The 22960-nt window shown below is 34.5% G+C and overlaps 4 protein-coding genes across 9 annotated transcripts in view; 2 read left to right on the top strand and 2 right to left on the bottom strand.

The window, feature by feature from the left end:
• The window catches only part of LOC126927714 (uncharacterized), a 59151-nt gene extending 37254 nt beyond the window's left edge, over positions 1 to 21897 (bottom strand). Inside the window, exons 1-4 of the mRNA XM_050743773.1 lie at positions 20712 to 21897; positions 17863 to 18044; positions 15765 to 15913; positions 8622 to 8777 (exon numbers count right to left, since the gene is read on the bottom strand). Coding sequence (XP_050599730.1) covers positions 8622 to 8777; positions 15765 to 15913; positions 17863 to 17944 — 387 coding nt within the window. The 5' untranslated portion in view covers positions 17945 to 18044; positions 20712 to 21897. The remainder of the gene's footprint in view (positions 1 to 8621; positions 8778 to 15764; positions 15914 to 17862; positions 18045 to 20711) is intronic.
• The window catches only part of LOC126927708 (pre-mRNA-splicing factor 38B-like), a 34731-nt gene that overhangs the window by 2287 nt on the left and 9484 nt on the right, over positions 1 to 22960 (top strand). The window lies entirely within an intron of this gene.
• LOC126927715 (uncharacterized) overlaps positions 1 to 22960 on the bottom strand; it is a 50648-nt gene that overhangs the window by 24384 nt on the left and 3304 nt on the right. The gene's annotated exons all lie outside the window — the stretch shown is intronic.
• Positions 94 to 7843, top strand: LOC126927702 (omega-amidase NIT2-like). 5 transcript variants are annotated; one of them, XM_050743730.1, is made up of 5 exons: positions 94 to 416; positions 988 to 1172; positions 1614 to 1782; positions 2062 to 2295; positions 2447 to 3012. In XM_050743730.1, exons 2-5 carry the CDS (start codon positions 1047 to 1049, stop codon positions 2548 to 2550), a joined length of 633 nt encoding a protein of 210 aa, XP_050599687.1. In that variant the 5' UTR covers positions 94 to 416; positions 988 to 1046; the 3' UTR covers positions 2551 to 3012. The 5 variants fall into 5 exon arrangements, with proteins under 5 accessions (XP_050599687.1, XP_050599688.1, XP_050599690.1 ...); XM_050743731.1 differs by lacking the exon at positions 94 to 416 and adding an exon at positions 633 to 767; XM_050743733.1 differs by lacking the exons at positions 94 to 416; positions 2447 to 3012 and adding exons at positions 687 to 843; positions 4808 to 7843.

Genomic DNA, 22960 nt, shown 5'->3' with positions numbered 1-22960 from the left:
AATTATAATATGTAATAATGTTTACAATTACATCAAATTTAATGTCCTAAACTTTATCAATAATTATTAAAAATCCCCGCGTATTGTTTACGTAATGTTGATATCGAGTAGTAAAATACATAACCTCAAAGAACATTATGATACTTACGAACATCGCTAAACAAGTAGTGCGAACGATGTCGAGAAAGTATTCACTATGTATAAAGTATTTATAGATAAAAAGTATGGGAAATATATAACCGAGTGTATTTAAATTTTCCAACATTTTAGCATTTCGCTTGGCGTTGGTACAACTTCAAGTAAATGAAGTAAAAGCAAAAATGTAGAGCGGGCAGTTTCCTACATTTCCAGCGCGAAAGAGCATAATGCTGATATTATCGCTCTTCCTGAATGCTTTAATTCGGCATATGGAATACGTAATAATTTGTTTCTTTTTCTAATAATTTATTATATGTATAACAACTATATAGAAAAAAGTAAAAGTAGACAAATTACCTTATCGTTTATACTTCCATAAAGATTGTGAATTGACTCGAGAATATAGAATTTCCCCACTTTTATGATTATCGTGATTTTTGTATAAATATATTTTTTAAGATACTAATAATTAGGTACTTATAAACTAGTATTATCAATTATTTTGTATTTATAATTCCACCTATAGTAGTTAAAAATTAAAGTTAGTTAAAATCTAACTTTATGCTTCAAAAAGTACTAGCAAAGTCGTTACGTAACAAGTCACTGGTACTAACCCAAATAGCATGATTGTAATTAAACATTTCTAAATATTCATTTTTCATCTTGAACCTGTAGAAACAATTTATTATATGTACTATTATCTAAGTAATTATATATTTAAGTAAATCGAAATATAAAATTTAGTTATTTTAATAATTTAAAAAATAAAAAATTGACAAACATTTCAACCTAATTTATGGTTGGAACAAAGGACAGTTATTTTTCATTAATTGAAATATTGCAATGCAGAATACTTTCCAAAATACGCCGAGAGTATTCCTGATGGTGAAACGAGCGTTGCTTTATCGATGGCAGCTAGAGAAAACAGCATTTATGTAGTTGGTGGTACGATACCTGAAATAGAGGGCGATAAATTGTACAATACCTGTACTATTTGGGGTCCCGATGGAACTTTGATAGGAAAACACCGGAAGGTAAATAATATACCTCCATGTGGCTTTGAAATTGAAAATATTGGGGTGGAGAAAGTGACTCTATCTAGGAATAATTTAGGAATATACATATGTACATACGTGTACTATAACCAATTCTATAATTTAAAAAATATGTTATAGGTTTATAAAATACGTCTTGATACGAGAAACATACATTTTTGTCGTAATATAATATATAAGATTTGGACAATATATTTGTTTTGTAACATAAATTTTTCACATAGGAAAAAACTTATTTTTTCTTAAAAAATATTCCTTCTCAAATATTATTAAATGATAAAACTTTTTAATAAAAGAAAGTGATAAAAACGCTGTCAGTTATTAAATAAAAAACAATTAAAGTTTAAAAGTTCGTAACATTGATGTTAAATTACAAAAGTTACAGCAATAGAGTTAGCAACTATATTTTTATATTATTAGGTACATCTATTCGACATCGACATTCCCAACAAGATTACTTTCCGAGAGAGTGATTCACTCAGTCCTGGTAATTCCCTAACAATGTTTGATGTGAAGGGCTGGAAAATAGGTATTGGCATTTGCTATGATATCAGATTCGAGGAAATGGCACGCATTTATCGGAACAAAGGTACAGTAGCTTAATCGAACAATACTTAACTAGCAGGAAAGTAACTATCTTTCTTAAATATATTCTATATAAAATATAATCAATATAATCTGTAACTCTGTATAAAAAGGAGCTTAATTTAAAAAACCAGTATATTCGCTGAAAATGAAATAAATAAAAGAATTAGAAGCACGACAAGAGGACTGTTCTCGCATATTCATAAATTATGGAATGTGGACTGTGCAGCTACAAAGTTAACTAAAATTCAGTGGTCTCATATTTCCCGTTTCTCTGTGTTAGGTTGCCAAATGCTGATATATCCGGCGGCATTCAATATGACCACTGGACCACTGCACTGGTCATTACTTCAGCGTTCCAGAACGAATGACAATCAATTATACGTCGCCTGTATATCACCGGCTCGTGTTCCTTCAGCAAGTTATGTCGCATGGGGACATACACAGTCGACAAATCCCTGGGGGAAAATCCTTTACGATTTGGAAACTCAGGAAAATATGGTGGTCACCGATATCGGTAATTTCCAGCTTAACGTTAAAAGCGAGAAATCCACGATGTAATTAACTTTGAGTCTCGTTGTTTTATCGATTTTGCCGGCTCCCTCTGTATTTGCTGAATTTATTAGCAAGCATTACTTATTACTTGGTATGTTTTTCTTTTCTCTCAGATTTGAAAGTTGTTGAGGAAGTAAGGGCTCAGATACCTTTTCTCAAAGATACATTTTCTCAAAGACGTACGGATTTGTACGACACTGTCTATAAAAAGGAGTAACTCTACACTGAAACAGAAAATGTTTTCTTATAATATTTCTACTACAATACCGTTTTTTTTTTTTTTTTTTTTTTTTATGAATTATTACTAATTACTTATCATTTGTACTAAATGAATAACTCAATTAAGAAAACCAAAATGTTATAAATGATAATCTTGTGTATCAATATGTAATTGGATATTGTAATAATATTGGAGTGTCTTTGATCAGGGATATGATAAAGAACACGCGAAGACTACATTCTTTTGAACATCTTTAATATCCATCATTTATAACATTAAACATCTTTTTAAATATTTAGATACATTAATACGTAACTCTTTATATATATAAACATTAATTTGAAGTTACAAGCTTAGAGAAATTGGCCGATTAATATTTATAGGTCGGCTGTCTTGATGAAAGTCTTAAAGAAAGCAAAAACATAACAATGTCGCAAATATAATTTATAGTTTAACTTCTTTCTTGTATCTGTCTGCCTTTCACGATGTTTTACCAATTACAATAAGTAATTTCGACTTCTTTGCGCTCCGTTTTAACGCATTCGAGACCGAAAGAAATTCATATCAATCAGTAGGCATAATATATATAACTGTACATAATACATTATAGTATAACATAGTATATAATTTTATATTTTAAAAACACGAGGCATAAAATTTAAGATTGTCATCGATTTAAAATTAAAATATGAAAAGGATATTCGAGAGAGAGAAAAGCACAGTATCATTCTAACAAAACATTCAGATCGTACTGACACCCAGGAATCGTATTACAATAAAATCTCGGTCTCGAATGAATTAACATGAACGATTAACATGAAACACACTTGCGGCTTAAACACCTTCGATATCGAGGAAATTCAAACTTTACAAATAAAAGCAGTCTGTTCCTCTTTCCACCACAGACTCTCATACCATATCCGCTCTTATCCAGGCTTTTACTTGAAATCTCTGTCTATTTACAATTTAAATTTACCCGGACCACTCGTTGAATCGGCAGCCCTTTATAAATATATAATGAACCCAGAACATATACCTGTGCCCCTAGCTGGTATCAGCTCTAGTAACGTTCATACCGGAACTTTCATACGACGCCAATTTGTCACGCGTGAACATCGATTCTTTCAGGGGTCACGGCTTTATGGGATTATATCCTTTAAAGTAATTAAAGTGATACTAATGATACAGAATTTTTTACAAATATTTAATATGTCCATAAAATAGGAAGTTTCGTGCTCTCTTATTTTATATTAATTATAAATTAATAAGTTTTACATTTGTTATCTATAGATATAATAAATTATTGAAATTCCATGAAGACATATTCTGGAACACATTAGAAGATTTTGCTGTAATTTACAACGGATGCTCCGAGTACAAACAGGCAGTAAACGAACAAATAGAAATTCAGGCCATTGTGGTAGTATAGCTCACGTGGGATTTTAAGCTCGAATTGGACTTAAACGTTACGATCGTCGTGAATAATTACGATATATACCCTGTACGACGAGCAGAGAATCTTAAATTATTAACGGCAATTCCTTTGTGCAAAGTGCAATTTTATTAACGGCCTGTAACGAATGAACGGCTCGTTTTGAATAAAGTTTACATTTAGAAAGTAAACACAGAAACACATTTTAAGAAACTAAGATATCGAGTTCTACTTGTAAACATCAAGTGCTCTTCGTTTGAGAAGATTACGAGTCTCTTCTTCGATAACGACATTAATTAAGAAGTTTCGATACCGTTTATGACATTAAGATCTCATTAGTAAAGTTATATCATTAAAATCCTACTGTTCCTAGAGAATATATATAGTTAAAACTTCCAGAGGATCAACAGGTAAAGAAATTGTTGATATTAGCATTGTTAGTGACAACTGACTGTAATCGATATCTGCTGGGTGAAGTTGTGTGTTCTGAGAATCTGTGTTAATGCAAGGATTCTGTTACAAATCATCAACTAAAGAGCCACCGGGCACGTCCGACCGATCGATCGATACCACGAACCTTGAATGAATTAACGCTCAAGGTGGAACGGATTTAATAGATCGAGTGTTAGTGTAATTTGACACTTTGTTTACACTTGCTTTATGCAAACAAAGTTTGATGTTCTGAACTCGATGGTTATAAGATCTTATTGAAACTCCCGTATTTCACCCGCACGGTACGACACTTTGTTGATGATTGTCCTTGTATGTTGTTGATACTCCCCATCAGCCGTTAAATTTTGTTCGTCTATCGTACTTTTCTAGCCAGAGGTTTTCCCTGATGTTTTTCCCTACTGTCTAAGTCATCAGGTTTGCAGCTCGGGGAGGACAGATAATTCGGAATTTCCCAAAGGAAGGAGAGGTGTTATCCGAGCCATAAAGGGACGGTCACTCAAAATGCCGAATAGATTCATTTAAATAATTATGAGAAACAAGTAAGTTTTGTAACCACAAGTTTTCAAATGTTATAGTTTGAATCTGTTCTTATAATTTTAAAAAGACCTTACAGCCAGGATCTCTAAAAAATTCGATGAAAATTCTCATGAAACATCAATTGAAACAATTAAACGCAACAGAGAATGGGTATAATCATATAATTCCTCCCCATTTCAAAATTCATTCATATACATCGATGTTTGTTTTCATATTTGTTTTATGTGTGAAGAATACGTATTTACTGGCATCAAAATATTTTCTGTTTCAATTCCTGGTCATTTTAGATCGAAACTTCCAAATATCGTTGATTAAAAATTTTTTAATTTTTAAAATGAAAGGCACTAATTATAGGACAAAAAGTTGTTTCAATTATTTGAACATTCTGCTTCATTCCTACAATAACATATTTTATTTTAAATTAAAACAAGAATCAATACTATTGTGTATAAGTTTAATGGAGTGACACAGGTGATTTGTAGCTAACACTGTAGCTAACATAGTTTCTGCAATATACCCTTTAATCGAGTAGAAACAAGGGGATTTTAGAAATTTCTATTAACCGACAGTATTGTCAACAAGTTTTAACAATGACTGAAGGTTGCAAAATTAAATATAAAATGATTTATTAATAGCATATGCAGTGTTAAATTTGTAAATAAGCAGTTTATCTTTTAAGAATAACAAAGACACCAGAAAATAAAAATAAAGAATATTCTAATTATATTGCAAACTAACGAATAATGTAAAGAATTTATTTTTGTTATCTATATCACAGATTTTAGGTAAAATATTAATTTACTTATTACTAGGAGATTGAATTTGAAATATAATTATAATTTATAAGGGACACCTTTAAACTAGCAGATATTTGGTAGCAGTTCTCTAGCCTTTGTACAATATAACACAGTTCAGTTTAATTGAGTTTAATCCCTTTGACCAGCTAGTTTCCAATTTCATTTATGGCATAATCTCCTGACAATTTCATACCCTTCAAAAGAAACACGATTTTCTATTATTGTTTTACAATCGCGGAATATGATCAGTGTTTCAATTAAGCTCCACTGTTTTAATTTCCCGTCTACGCACGATGTGGGTACACCGTTTTTTTGTTGTTTTCAGATACAAGTGACGAGAAATTATGAAATGATATTTTAAATTTAAACTGATTTCATTCATTGATTTATTGTAGCGACAATGGTAACTTGTTCAAATAAAGATTTTATAAATAAAATATTTAAGGTCTAAAATAATAAATTAACACATGTGAAAACGTTAAAGCTGTTACCCTTATTCATGGTCTTGTTGGAACGTGTTTAACGAGCGTAACGTAGGCGTGAAAACGAAAACGTTGAGACTCCTGTGGCGTAAAAAGACTGAATTCCTCATAAAAATACAAGAAACGAGAGGAAACGTGCACATAGTTTATTCTCGACCTTGGATACATAAAACCAAAAAAAAAAAAAAAAAAAAAAAAAAGAAAAAGGAACAAGAATTTTTTTTTTTGGTTATTTAACGAAACTCATTGTATCATTTTTATTACTCTATATAAAACGTAGAATCATATACTGACGAATGTTATTTCGAATTTCTAACTTCAGAACGATAATTACATATTTGAAATTACCAATAAGTGGTAATAGCATTAAAAATATGGAATATTCAACGAGATGAAATATAAGTAAGGTATTTAAAAGAAAAAAGATTGAAACGTTCGATGTAAAACGATGAAATTAAATGATTGGACTTGAAAACTTGATTCGGTTTAATAATTCGATGAAAAAAGTATTCATCCTATGAAAAAAGAATTCATGTTCCTGTCGATATATCAACGACGTGCGCCGTTACTTCCGACTGCTCTGCAATTCAAATGCAATACTCGAATATACATGGCGAAAGAAATGAAAATTGAGCAATTTAAGGGAACGAATTACTCTCGCGTCCACGTAACTTCAAAATGTTTCACGTGTCCGTGTTTGCGAAACGAAATTCGTCGTTGTCCAACTAACACGCTTGCAGATGCTACGTTCACTTTGTTGCATATAGGGCTTAAATATGTGAACAAATAGAACGGAGCAACTATCATTAGCGTAATTTTAACGTGTTAAAGTGAATTAATGCATAAGCTCGTCATCTACGTTCGACCATGATTATGGCAGTGATTATTGTTATATACGAATTTTCGTGCAATATATGCGAAAATTCGTGGTTGTCCAACTAACACGCTTGCAGATGCTACGTTCACTTTGTTGCATATAGGGCTTAAATATATGAACAAATAGAACGGCGCAACTGTCATTAGCGTAATTTTAACGCGTTAAAATAAATTAATACATAATTTCGTCATTTACGTTTAGTCTACGTTTTTTCATCTACGTCATCTACGGCACCTACGCGAATCTTATTGATTACGAACATTGATCGATTACATTAATTGATGAACTTTGGCAGTGTTCGTTGCTATAAATGAAACTTAATAGTTGTTGAAACCGCTCGAAAGTCGTGTTCCTAAATCCTTCCCTCGTCTCGTATCATGTTCATAAATCATTCCCTCGTCTCGTATCATGTTCATCAAATGGAAAAGGAAATTGTGTTTTAATGAAATTGCTTGCTACTATCAATCTTACTGTGTCACTCGCATAGGAGAAGAAAGTGAGGAAGGAGAAAAAAATTAAGGTAAGGTCATCAATGAGCAAAATGTTTAATGTAATTAAAACTGTAATTAAAATTGAGTCCGCTGCAAACCTCATGACATTTAAAATTCCATACGTATATTGTTATACGTAACATTACGTTAGATTAGACGTTTGCTGTGTGATTTGTATAAGTGTTTTGTATAAGAGAGAAAATAAAAGGTGTGATAACCAATCCGAGTGGATCAGCTTGATTATCAACCCCAACCTATAGAAAATAACAGGTACCCCACTGTGGGTAGCCACCAACATGCTAATTTAACTTTTTTTTTCTTTTTATTTATTTATTGAAATTCACAATTTGTCCAATTTGGACATTTAATAATAATAATTTAATAATAATAAATATTATTAATAATTTTATCAATTTTTTATATTTCCATCCTTCATACAAGTGACAATGAATCATAAAAGTTTCATAGAAATCACAAAGATTAGGGGATAAGTATACCACTATCTAATATATTTTTATATATGTATATGTATGTATATTCCCAAATTACATGATAGAATATGAATAATATTGAACAAAATATAATCAACTACAGTACCATGGAAATACAACAGATTACAATTTTCTACCTGTCACCGATTCATCGTCATCTCCTTTCATTCTTTTGACATATGTAAAAACAAATTAACCCGTCTGATATAATCATACCTCGCTCTTTGAATACAAAAATCTATTCAAATGAAATAAAGGGGAAGAAAATAAGAATAAATATAATTACTCAGGTATAATCTTCTCGAGGTATAATTATTCAGTTACAAATGATTCTTTGTTAACAGACTACATTGTACACTACTTCTACACTACTTTTACTTTTTACACTACACTACTTTTCCCGATGGCTGAAGCTAATCGTCGACGTTTATAAGGTACGAATTTCGTCAACGGCGCCATCGGAATCTTTATTTTTAATTAAAAAAAGAAATTAAAATACTACAATTACCATCACTAAGGTCAGCGTCCACAATACACTATGTTTTTCAAGTTTATGTGAACCATCGACAATAACCACATCAGATCCGGACCAATGCTCAGTGCCAACCTTATCCAGGCATTGGAACTGGCAACATCGGCGTCCAACGCGGAATCTCTTGCAGCTCTGTAATAAAAAGAAATCGATTAATTGTACGGATCAATCGTCACTAGACTACTCGAAAATCCAGGTCATTCAAAGAATGAAAGAGGAAAGAATTGCTCCAATTCCACCATTGCTTTTGCAAAACTAGTATTTGAGAACCATTGGTCAAATATATTATAACACTAAACGTACATTTCGGGAAGAATAATTTGTGCTATGAAACAGAATACGATAAAGTTCAAAGGTTACATCGATTTTCAAAATTTTTATTCAAATATTTATATTTATAGTACGCCATTAGCAAAGAAGACATGTTTGCGTGCGTTATCGATTTTACGCTTTTGCCACGCAAACATGGAAATTGCGATTCAAAATTGAATTTGCACTGGAAACGGTTGACGTTACGACATCAATAACATATTTCAAAAACACTGACGATATCATACGGAATCAGAGAGATTCTATGAGAAGTTAAACGCATAATCATCCTATTGTAAATAACAGGAACAGAAAGTACACAAGGAATAATACAGAATCATCCTATCATCCTATCCTATTATACAGGATTGCTTTGATTCGAGCTCAAACATAGGGAAATCTGAAAGAATTTTTCGCAGAATTTCCTTCCCCTTTGAATTGGGTTTTATACAGAACGACTTTAACCTTTTCAAGGAAATACCTATAGAGTGTGACGATCTATGATTTTAAATAGAGAGGTATATCTGAAAAGAGGTGGATGTAAAACGTAGCATATAAAACGTAGATCAAATCTTTATTCAAGGATTTTTTCTCTTCGCAGAGAATCAGGTTTTCAAGAACGATCGAATATGTATGCACTTGATTTACACGTGAAGTTGTCATTAAAAATATTGTTGCGTTTAAAAAGATAAATATTGATTTAAATTTAATGAAATTGTTAGTCCAATTGTTTAAAGCTTAAAGATATGTAGGTGTCACATTTATATAATGAAAACCTGGGAGCGGCATTAATTAACAAACCTAGTCACGCGCACACGTACTTTAAAACCATGCTTGAAAATCGATATACCCTGAAACAATGCATCGTTCTGCGCTTCCAATTTATTTTCGCACGAAGAATCAGTCCATTCATCGTTGCCGTCACCATCGCTACTGTAATCTATATTACTCGAATAAATTCTATATCTTGATTGGAAAATCGCATATTTTAACGAACTTTCTGTGTGTGTGTGTGTTTTTTTTTATGATTTTAATTGGCAATTTCCGAAATTGAACTATAGCTTGAGAATAAACCGATAATATTTGAGGGTATATATACATACATCATGTTTTTGATGGGTTTTGTAGTAAAATAATTGTAGAAAAAGCAAACTTTTTAAGAAAAAATTACCATATTCGAGTAATAAATTATAGAAAATTACCAATGTAAATTAAAACTTAAAAAGAAGAATCTATTACACGTAATAAAGAGAAGGACTTGTTCTCGAACGGCAATTCAACAAATACAGTCGTTGCAGAAACATAGTTTTACAAGGGAGAAGAATCTCTCTAGGAACTCGACGATGTCACGTCAAGCGAAAATTCAATAAAGTGATTACTAACCGTATTACCAGCGGCAATCGTGTTACGGCAATTCGTAAATAAGTTAGTCGTTTATTTGGAGAAACGTCGCTGGCAATATCGTCACATTTTAATTACGTCAGCGCTATCAACTGGTCTTGGAAGAAAGTTTTCCATTATGTACTTTTGCCCACGGCGTCGTTCCAACAAATGAATCCGAGTTTTGAATCGCTTTCTCTTATATCACGAATTTGTAACGGTGTTTCTTCAAACTTTAAACGATTGTAATGAATGCCTTTGCGTACAAAGACTGATACCTGGTTCGACTAGAAGCTTCAGCTAATTAGTGCCCCAGTTAATTTGGATGTTCACTACCACGCCACCTAAGAAGTGGCTTCGTGTCCGAGCGGATTTCCCCCAGGCAAAAAAAAAAGAAAAAGAAAAAGGAAAAAAAGAAAAAGAGAAAGAAGAAGAAAAAGAAAAAGAAAAAAAATAGTTAATTTGGATGTTATAAAATATTATATAACCAAGAACTTATCTTTTACTTGGTAGTCGCATAAGAGAAGACCGAGCCATTGAATCGCTCAAATAGATTAGCTGATTCGCTTAACGTATTTTTACTTCCGATGACGTAAACAAGAGCAGAAAGTACACAAGTAATAATACAGAAATGTCAAATGTACAGAGGCATAGATTTCGTTAAATCATTAGCACGTAACATTTCCTTATAATTCTATTTGTGTATAGCAAAATAGCTTGTGTGCTTTCATGAATTATAATTGATATTTAGAAGCTTTCATGTAGGTAGATATATAACTCGTGTTAATTAGTAATTTAACAATACATCATGACAACATATCATTTTCGTTTCTTCGTTTATCTCGTTATGCGCGTAAACGAATGTGTAAATAAAGACATTTAATCAACGATAACATGTAGTGGCAAGCATGATAATTATCGACAAAGGAGAATATTGGTGAAATGATTGTGGTGATTTCACTCGGTGTATCGGTAAATAAACTTTGATAGACATTGCCGGTGAATTCGCTGCCGGTGAAATCGTGTCGATGAAATAATTGTCAGTGATTTAAAGATAACCCAATTTATTGATCTCCCCTTCATAGAGTTGTACGTCTCTCTATAAAACATTTAGCTTAGTCACACTAAACTGGACTGGACTGCAAGTAAGAAGATTGAAATGCAAAATTCAGGTGTGAGATGGAAAGTTCGATAAGGCGATTATGTATATTAACCCGAAAGAAAGCTCATGGCTTTGCAACGCGTTACACGCAACACGGAATTTCCCTCGCTGAAATAATCCTATTACAACGATACGATTTTCCTTAACAGATCTCGCAATGTAATTCTCCCTCTGCAACTTTTTATTAGGTTTGAAACACGAGAGTTTCGAAGCTCTGCAAAGTCTCGCGAATCTAGAAGTCGAGTTTCAACGTATTTTCGCTTCTTATTTTATAGCTGTTAATAGTTATTATCTCACTCTGCACGTACATCAAACGTGTACTTATGTAAATCCAAAGGAAACGGAAACAACCGAGAATAATTGAGGATAATTCGAATACGTACCGATTAGTAAAGTGTTTGGCAAAGAAAAAAAAAAAGGAAAATTGTATCGGAGAAATAGGGGAAAAACGGTGGCGTACATCAAGCAATCTTTATGGCTGTAATACATTTGTTATTCATTTATGTTCATTTTCCATCGCGTAACAGACGTTGAAATAACTGGCAGAACGAGCATATAAATCTTGTATCGCTCGACCTGACTTCTCCCGATGGAAAAATATTCACCAGCCAGGGATCGTGCATCGCTAATTACTCCGTTCTACTTTTCAACCGCGTTTCCATCCATACAGAAAAGCAAGAAGGCAAACCCTATCGCACAGTCGTGAAGAGATGCAAAAGCAAGAAACCAACCAACGACATGCCGATCGACATGGTGGAAGCAGTCCTACAGAGGGGCTATTCACCATGGGACACGGACCCTCCCATTACGAGGGCCGCGAAAAGGCAGAGCCCGAAGAAGAAGAAGACATCAGCTTCAGCGTCGTCATCGGCGAAGGCGATGTCGTCGATGCCGCCGGAAGAATGAACACCAAGAAGGCTGCAGGAGTCGATGGAAGACTCCTGGACTGCTGGAAGCAGGAGCTGGTAGCAAGCTGGAACCAGACTGCTGGAAGACGGCCAGAGTAATACTGCTAAGGAAGCCGGGAAAGGATCCCAGTCTCCCTAACGCGTACCGGCCGATAAGCATACTCCCAGCCATGAGCAAGGTCTGGGAAAAATGCTTTAAGAAGATCATCGAGAGATGCATCGGAACGGACCCGTTCCATCGGAGGCAGTATGGGTTCAGAAAGAAGAATTAGCTTAGCGAATACCGATAAGAACAGGAAGAAGCTGAAACGGGCACAACGAACGGCCCTCTGCATAACAACGACGGCATACGGTACCGTCTCCCACGCGGCACTTTGCGTGTTCATCGGGATTCTCCCGATTTACATAAAGATAAAGGCGCTCGGAGAGACTTACAAGAGGAACAAGATCCATAAGCCCAGGATCGGTGCGGATGACGGTAGCGAGCTGAAGGAGGAAATGGAGGCGATTCGCAGGAAGGCCCAGGAGGAGTGGCAGAAGGAGTGGAAAAACCACAAAAAGGAGAATGTCACAAGGAAATTAATACCGAGTGCGCTGCTATTTACCAAAAAGAAGATGGACATCGATCATTACACCATGCAGCTGTTAACCGGGCATGGGAGCTTCGGTGTCTATAGGAAGAGGATTGGCACGAACAGCGACAGCAATTGTCTCGACTGTGGAGACCCTAACGACGATGCAGAGCACGCCCTCTTCGCGTGCCCGAAGTGGACGGACAGAAGGATCGAGCTGGAGAACGCTCTTGGCGAGAAGATAGACGTGGACAACCTGATCGCCACGGTGACCGCCAAGAACGAGAGCTGGGATAAATTCAGGCAATTCTGCAAGACCGTCATGTCTCACAGGAGGGTAACAGCGGAGGCCTGGGAGGAAGCAAGGAGGAGAACAAGAGCAACAACAACTACGCGGAGCAGTGAAGGCAAGAATACAAAACAACGAAAAACCGCAGAAGGAGATCAGCCCAGTATTCTGAACTAGCTGAGAAGATGACGAGAGCAATACAGAATATACAGAATAACTGCCCGAAGAAGAAGATACAACGGGGCATGAAAGGACAACCCTGATGACTGCCGACAGGTTTTACCGGGGTTGTCTGTCCTCAAAGCAAAGGAAAAAGGAGGAGGGGTTTTTAGTGGGTATGGCAACAACATCCGCCCGAGTCCCACATAACCCAGTGATCCGCATCACTGGGTATGCGTAACAGCATTTGCCCCTCCTCACGCAAAAGAAAAAAAAAAAACAAAAAAGAAAAAAAATAATAAACTATACACTCTATCAATTTTAAGTTGATAATTTCGTTATTATATAATTTTTCTTAGTCTAAACTGAATCCAGGAAGAAGAACTTTCATCCAATTACATACTTCATTAATTCATGAATTATATTCGTTACCGTACGTACAAAAAGAAAGTTGACTGATATAAAAATTCAAAGGATAGAACTTCTAAGCTCGCGATTGGAAACAGATTCAGTTCAATGGTTTAATTTGCCATTTAATTGAATTCTCTGGCAATTTCAGCGAACTGTGGGCTTTAAAAGTGTCCCGCATTCAAACGCAAGACTTCTCCTCCACCTTTCCCTTTCTTTCAATTCCAACCTCAAGTAATTGACCTATTAATTCGACGATATATTTACATGCTTGCAAGGGATTCAAACAACTTCGTTGCGTTAAATTCGCAATTATAACCAACACGAATGTCTCAATCAATGTGCAGCTCGAAACAAATAAAAGACAATTAACTTTTCAATATAACGATTGATATGTTTGATGAAGAGAAATGTATGAATTTTTAAAAACGTCTCCTAGTACATTTAGCATTTTTATAATAAAAACTTAGAACACACACGCACACATATACTATTCCATGAAATGATTTACACAGCTATGAGTCTAATCCTATCATATTATAAAGGGATGAACGAACTTTTCCTAATAAATATAACTTTATACAAAATCTTGTTTAAAAAAATTAGTTTTTTATTCTCATTAAATTAATTTAATATCAGAATATATAATTTTAGTCGTTATCAAAATTTTATGTCAAATGCGTTCATAGATACATATATAAATAAATGTCTAATCCTATGTATTTATTTCAACTGAAATCTTAACTTAAATATTTATTAACAATATTCTGACGAATATGCAATGAAAGATAAAAACAACTTTATTTTTCTTATAGAATGTCTCATGCTTCTTACTCATTTTATGTTTCTCGTTGTCAGTGCGTAACTACTTATCAGCCGCATGAATGCTAAGTTTTACTACTGAGAAACGAAGAGACATATAGATGCAAATATACGCTACCTCGCGTGAAAAAACATCAGATACATTAATCAGAAGGAATATCCGATACATATAAAATTCATGGCGTAGTTATTTATACATACGGAATATTTCTTTCTGTATGAAATATTCTTTCTTCTGAATTCTTATTATAAATGTATGTCCATTTCCTACCTTAAAATGTCTCTCCTTTGAAAAACTCCATTTAAATATAACGATTAACAAAATATTACCAATAAAAATATTAAAACGAGATGCTGAAAGAACCTTTTAATGAAGTACAAATGATTATTTCAACTTTTATTCTGTTAAATTTGAATTGAATCGTTTATAAACCGAACAGGTGTATAAAATTTTATTGCGTAAAAATTGTGAAGCTGAAAATTAGGAACGAATAACGAATGAGTAACCTAGTTTCATTAAAAGGTACGTGTACGCCGATCCGCGTAACAACTTCGACACTCCAATTATTATAAAGCATGTATCCTTCAGAGATTTTTTGCGCGAACGCAAGATACCTTTTACACGTGCAACTGAATAAGTGGAACGTGATTTTCAATATTTCTTCTTGTAGAACTTGTAACAACGTAACTGTTTCACGAATATTTTCCCTGACACTTTTACAACGATGCGTAGAAATCTCCTTTTCTAATTAATAATTTCAGCGTTTCTCTGAACAGTTTCGTTGCGATTAAAAAATATACAAAGCTTACGACGTGCTTGTTTAAAAATATTTATATGGAACAAGATTTCGAATTTGTCACATCAATCGCGATCTCAGCAGGTGTAAATTAATTCGTTCTAATGAACGATTAAATTAAACGGCTCGTGACAAAAATTATCCCTGTCCATGTTTGTCTTTCTAAAACTAATTCAAGGCGAGTTAAATGAATCGCTGTGTACCCTATTCGCGCAGCATGTGTTTTAACGACCAGCATGCAAGCGTTAACGGTGTACTTTAGTTTCTCATGGTTGTGTTAAGCTGGTTGCTCTTAGAATGAGCATATACTTACCAAAGGAGGTGAACAGAAGATAGCCTGGCACCATTTTGGCTCCGAATGGTAACAGAAGCATTGAGTGCAAATCGAAGGTCCCGGCACATACATCATTCCATACGAGACAACTTTTCCTTCGAAATCAGTACAGTTTCCTCTTAAAGACACTGAAAACAATTAGCAGCGTCAATATCTTTGCCACTCGACAATCGTACGCGCAGTTACGCTAACCGTTTTAACGCCACGCAACGTGATCGCTCTATTCGCGTACCGTGGTAAATTGTGCCACGATGTATGGTCACGATCATTAATTCGCAACGCGCTCAAGCGTGCTCGTCGCGAGTCATGTCAGAGTTTCCTCTCGTAATTACTTGTTTTTCAAATGATCATAAACCAAATAAAAAAAAAAACACCAATATAAAAAATTACCTCTTGAATCGGAAAACCAAATCCTGCATTATAGAATGTTATCACGCAAACGAAACGCAGAGCATAAATATTTCGCAAACTTTTGAGTGTTTGTTGTAACGCTTCCAGTATAACCGATGAAATGAAGCGCGAGCACGTCGAACGGTATATTTCGATGAAAAAAACAGGATGAAAAAGGGCAGCGCGATCGCGTCGATCGGTACTCCTCGCAAATAAATAAACGAAGCGCTAGCGCGCTGCATAGCGCAAACCGATACGGAGTCTTGAAACATCCGACACTAAAACGGTTAATAACATTACTCAAACGACCGTACCAGGAAATTTTTGTTCAACGGATCCGCATTGCGGCTATCACGATGCTTCTTCGTTGCATCGATGCTTCATCGATGAGATTAAAGCACCGTTGAAATAGGTTATTCGATTTCTTACATGGGGAAAAAGTTTTTATATCGTGTTTGCTGTTTTACTTCGCAAGTGTGCTTTACAGTATACGTTAGAACTCCAAGTCGAGCTATCCGAGTTAAAGTCTCTTGAAACTTAAAACGGCACTTAAAGGATATAGGTATAATAGAAGGTTCGTTTAAAATTCAAAAGTGTATATACGTACATATACATTTGAATAAAAATAGCGGATAATCTCAAGTAAAAAAGTAGGTTGGTGTTAGTAAAATGGTTTCAAAATACTTGTCAAAAGTCAAACGACTTGACTAATTAAGAATGGATGTAAGAGATTGAAAGCAAAGGGCATCTAAGAGTATCAATTAAGTAACAAACTCACGGTGACAAAGAGGTTTTCACTCGCTCGAATTCAAATAAATCGGTTAATTTGAGCGAAACTTTAGGTGCACGAGAAGCGACACGCGTCCTCAAGGACTACGAAGGTTCTACTCGAACGAATGAAAACTTTTCTCTGGCCCGGTGTGTATACACAAGACGTGCGAATTTAAAGTGCAGATTGTATTAATTGAAATAATTGGTTGGTTTGATCAAATTAATCGTTTTAAGCTGAAATGACGAAGGTCATCCAAGTAATTGATGTCCACTGTAATTATTTGTTAATCGAGCGTGGAATCGGAACGATTCGACCTCGTTCCAACGCGAATCGTTACTAAGGCAGAGACGGCAATTAATAATTGTCGCGTCATTTGTTCGATCGTGTTCACAAATTCAAATACGGCTGAGTGGCGGAAACCATTTATAACACGTCCCGTACCGCGTAGGTCGTATACATATCTCAGGATGAATTTTTCGTACTTCGCCGCATATATTCTCCATGTTAGACATACCATAAAATATTTCGTGCAATCGCGTATTCCTGTCTAATGTCAGGAATTCTCTTTCCATAGGTCTGCGTTTTCCATATTATCTATTTTGCTTATCAGTAAACATTCTTACAATTTGTGATTAATACTGTACGTACAAGAACGTTAAGTTTTTGACGTTGTAATATTTCACATGAAATAATAATGGCTGTATATCGACTAACTTATTAATTAATTAAATTCGTGTATATCAAGTTTCCTATCATTTAATACTTTCGTGTAACTACAGAGATTTGATACTATCAAATGAAATATAAAACTTGGTAAAAAAACGCGCTTCGTTAGGAAATGAGGGTAATGATGCAAATATTTTTTGTAGCCATTATATAGAATTTCGATGGTATAATTAATCAGTATCAACTTACCAGCCCCTGACGGGAAGAAAGTGACAAAAATAACCTGCAAGCAGATGAGATTTGCAAGTATTTTCGAGTACAGGTCCTTCATGGTTGTAAAAGATCAGGGGATGTTGTCGCTCTAGAATAGGAGAAAATCAGCTGTTTCAATAACTGCTGTGTTGGCACTGGAGTGCGTAGACCAGAAATATCTGCGACAAAAATCAGAATACATTTGTTTTCACATGATTCGATCAATTTTGTGTAGAACTAAGCTGATTGAACCTAACACGGGATAATTGTCCAACTTACGACCTTAACAAGCCCGCTTGATTCTCTATAAGTGCTTGAAATTGATGCTTGTATTCTTTCCAGATTAACAAGCTTTGCCTCCGCCCCTCCCTCCCTCTCTATTTCCTAAGATCGAGTTAGACTGCCACAACATATTATCTTTCTTCTTTTCTTTTCTTTTCTTTCGATCTTTTAAAGCCTTAAATCGCTGGTTATTATAGTGTATACATTCAATTACCCTGTAAGTCGTAAGTACATGTTTTACGTTATTTTTCATTTTCCAGCTAAATTCCACAAAAACAAGAAATATACTTCCAACGTGTTTTCACATGTCTCTAGCAAAGATCTCAAAAACAAGTTGCGGCCCAATTTAAAACGACAAATAGCACCGTGTGTCTCGTTGTGGCAACGCACGCTTCGTCAGCTTTTTAAAAGCGCTCTCTGTCTGCTTTTTTCTCTCTTCACCGCCTATTCGTTTTTTCTTAACGAGTGAAACCGTTTTTACGAGGACGGGAGCACAGAAATGACGTACTGGCAATTCTGTTTCGTGATGACACAAGCAGCCCGGTTTCAGTGAATTAATCCTGGCCCCAAGCTTCCAATTATCTCTCCCTTCCTTTCCTTTATTTTTCCCTTCTATATCGAGTTTCAGGTTTTCTAAATTTCCATTACAATCAACTATGGCTTTTCTCTATTTTACATGTTAGCCGATGATTCCTGGCAAAAGCATCGGCTGTAAAAATATTTGGAGTTGCAACAGCAACAAGTGTGTTTTCTCAAACAGAAAATATTGGAAGCGTACTCGTTGGCAAAACAGTTCACGGATAGTTCGTCCTCTGCTCGTTATTTGTTTCAATACCGTTAGCAAATAAATTCATGAAACATAGTGTATCGCATAAATTGAAAATAAAAGCTTTGCGTATACTTGGTAGTTGAACTTTGACTATTATACGTATGTTATATATGTAGTATCGTGGACAAAAGGCCTAAGATATCTGCCGAACCATAAACAATGCCGCGAGAGCCGCGGCATCGTCGGGTACATCAATGTGTCGTCGGTTCTTTTTAAGTGGATAGTTTCGTGGAAAGGGCCTGCGTGACTCTGGCCACGGGCGTTTCGGGACACGTGTCCGATAGGACGGGAAAAGACAAAGAGACGCTAAAGGCAGTGTTAGTTGAGCAGCCGGAGAAGACGGATGCAAAAGGTGTGCAGAGTGTGACTTGAGAAGCGAGAGCGAGCGAGTGTAGAAGCCGAAGAGTGTGAATCGGGAAGTCGGAAGCCGTCTATGAGAATAAGACGTACGACAGCATTGTAATCATTTCGTTGCTTCGAATATTATTTATTAAATCAAAACATCATTACTTGTCCTTTCCTCTAAGACCCATTAAGATACTACATATATATATAGAAGATTGCTTAGAATTTGGAGCTTAATAACATATGTCAAAATCATTGACATTAAAGAAGGTGAACCTTACTTACCAAATTTCCTTCCGTCAAATGATACATAAAAATTGAAAAAAATAATATACATAGTTTTGACTTTCTTCCGCATTATAATTTGAATCACTCGATTTATTCGACTAAAGATAATCAAGCAATAACCTCACTTTACACGTATTCTCATCACGTGAAATAGATCACATCAGGGATTTTCAAAAGTCGATGGAATATTAATAGCGATTAATTATTTATGGATGTATTCTGCACGGTTAAAGCAATCGCCTAGTGAATTATCGAGTTCCAGGAATATGAACGGTAAACAGGATTGCAGCTATAAATGACTCTCTAACGTGTATATTAGAGATGAATTTGATCATTTATCCTCATAATATGAAATACTCTTTCAAGTGGAAATCATAATTAACAATTTCTGGCAGCGAAAAGTAAATAAATCGATACGTTTAAATCAATATTAGAATTTCTTAATATTTTTATCAAATATTTTTATCAAATATTTTAACATCGTAGAAGTGTCGTTGTAGAGAAACATTAGGTTGTTCCAAAAGTTTCTTTCGTTTTATAAAGAAATGATAGATGTACGATATTTTTTCTGTATCTATCATTTCTTTATAAAACGAAAGAAAATTTTGCGACAATCTAATAGAAATTTAGCTTTAACACAATATAAAAATGGATTGTTATGCCCCTAGGAGATAAGAACAATATGATTAATATTAATAATGAATACGTTAACGTAACGTAAAGCAGCTTTTGCAGAAGGCTATTACCTGAAAATGTTTACTAAAGAATGATAACATGAATTTTCTTAAGTACCCCATTTGATACTTAATCTACTTTGTAAATACTGTACGTCCTAACTTTGAAAGAATGCAATTTTAGCCAGAATGTTTCAAATTACCTAGCCGTATTGTTTCCATGTAATATAATTTATATTTACATTATCTCGCGTAATTCTTTCCACTTTATTGACTTCTAAACGTTAATGTAATATAATTTTTATAATATAATTTTAATCGAAGTTATTTAAAATTTGTAGTATCTCATCCCTACTAGAATAATATTAACAAATGTGCAGAGCTCAAGTCGAATAACACCGGCTCAGATAAATGATCATCAAACTTACTTTTGTTATCGTCGATGTCAGTGATTTTAAACCAGCCAACGTCCATGGCAATCAATATTATTTAGCCGGTCTTAACGCAATGTAAAAAGCAAAAAAAAAAAAAAAAAAGAAAAAAAGAGGAAGGAAGGAACAGGGAAGCAAAGAGATAAAACGAATTTTTCATTTTCTCGAAACTAGATCGAGTTTCAAGCTGCTCGTAAAAGAGTCTGTAGCCAATCCGACTAAATTCGACGAACCGCGCTTCAAAATTCCCAGAGAACTGTGATAACCATCGAAATCTGTACAATTTGTCGATTCATCGCTTGATTAAAAAATGGAACAAAATGAGGCTGATCAGCCGGCCTTTGAACTTCTAATGATCCCTATCGTTATACCCTAGGTTGAATGCTACGATATAAGCCGAGACAGCTATAAGTAGGGTTCAAGTGATTGCCGCCATCTATTATTCACGCGTTACACATTCGCCAGACGGACGCGTCTAACGGTTGACATTGTTTTCTACCCTCAGTTCCAACGCAATTACGTTGCTACGTGCAATCAAGTCTCGAGTGAAGCTAATGATAAGTTGTTGTTCGATCCTACACAATTACTAAAATTATTCAAATTAAACTAATTTAGTCTAAAAAAACAAGTAATTTCGTTATATATTTCCTTTCATAATAAGCCATGGTTGGAATATAGTAGCTGACGAAAATATTCGTATATTTGTAGAAACATTTTAGGGCTGTATTATGCATAACGGCACTATAGAATTAATACTGTAACAGAATTCTACTATCATGGTTATGCTGGTAATATTCGAAACAAATCTGAAAATCTATGTAGATGTTGTAAGATATTCAGTACGAGTACTGTGCATTACTGGTATGTACATAATCACGACGAGATAAGGAAGGTACTGTTCTCTATTGCTCGTCGCTACCCGTTGCTAGTAGCAACGTACTATGCATATATATCTCGTAAAGATTTTAAATGTAGCCAACGAGACCATTTTTAATATTTGACTATCGTGACCCATTACAGTTTCATCACTTTCAATTAATTGAACACGACCCGCACCTTAAGACTAAAATACACAATATAAGTATGGCACAGAAAATCTTTTAAAATTTACGGACGACTATTTATGGTATTTAAAGGCAGCAAAGATAATAATTAGCTGCAGATTTGCCTCGAATCGTAGCATACAATATGGAATCTGATTATTAAAAATTACTGTGGAAATACAGTGGATTTCCATAAGATATTCGTGCTTGTGGGATTTTGGAAATAAATTCTTAACCCAAATGGACGACCTCGATACTCGAGAAATTTTGTGAAGCTGACGTCAATGGCGATATGTACTGTTGTTGTGCTATCATTTCATAGTAAGCTGTATTGATTGCACTTCTATTCACGGAATTGATTTATTCCACACAAAAGTTGACAACAATAATCGAAAAAAGAAAAATATATTACCACCTTTCACATCAGCATACACAAGCACATAGGATTTCACACGAATATACACACTTGTAAATTCGACGAAACGATCAAATTTAATTATTTTTCGATTTTTCGGGCATCAAGTACTACATCAAACGTTACACATCAAACGTTAAAATACGGCGAGCATACAAAATGTACAAACCACTCTAAATTAATTAACTTTGAACGTTATTGATTAATTTAAAAAAACCACTGTTGCGTTGAGTTTTACATTTTAAAAAGTTGTTATCCGTTTTTGCTTTGTTTAAAACTAAAAACAGGACTCATTGTAAGTTCATTGTAAGTCGTAAATATCCCTTTTATTTATTTAAACAAACAGATATTTAAACAAACAATTTATAAATATGTAATTTATTTACGTATATTTGTAATATCTGTTTTATAAATTTGTACAACCATTTATCCATTTATCTATTTTATTTGCATATAATTTTTATAGACTTTTTTTTTTCTTTTTTAAGAACGAAAAATTGTGAATTGTTATTTTAAGACATGTCAGGCTGAAGCGATACGCGATATATATTTCTATTCGGATTTCACCGTCGTCGTAACCGATGCTATTGGAAACGTTTCACAATAGACGTCTTAGAAGCGCTTGCAATGTCCGTCATGTGTAAGGCTCTACCACTGAATCGCGGCTGCCATTTAGTGATTAAGGTCGATCACTTAGAGACGTTAATCCGCCATAATGGTGAGCAATACATCGAAGCCATTATTGAAAGCATAGTTACGCTTTAATTTCATCGATCTTATTCACAAAT

Source organism: Bombus affinis, unplaced genomic scaffold (genome assembly GCF_024516045.1).
Source record: "Bombus affinis isolate iyBomAffi1 unplaced genomic scaffold, iyBomAffi1.2 ctg00000202.1, whole genome shotgun sequence".
Lineage (NCBI taxonomy): Eukaryota > Metazoa > Arthropoda > Insecta > Hymenoptera > Apidae > Bombus > Bombus affinis.
Note: the sequence above shows the minus strand (reverse complement) of the source record. Positions and strands in the feature narration are given on the sequence as shown.

Bases quoted from the DNA above. Each gene is read 5' to 3' on its own strand.
- LOC126927702 (XM_050743728.1), top strand. The intron at 1,173-1,613 runs GTAAATAATATA...TTATATTATTAG, and splicing joins TGATAGGAAAACACCGGAAG to GTACATCTATTCGACATCGA. The intron at 1,783-2,061 runs GTACAGTAGCTT...TCTCTGTGTTAG, and splicing joins ACGCATTTATCGGAACAAAG to GTTGCCAAATGCTGATATAT.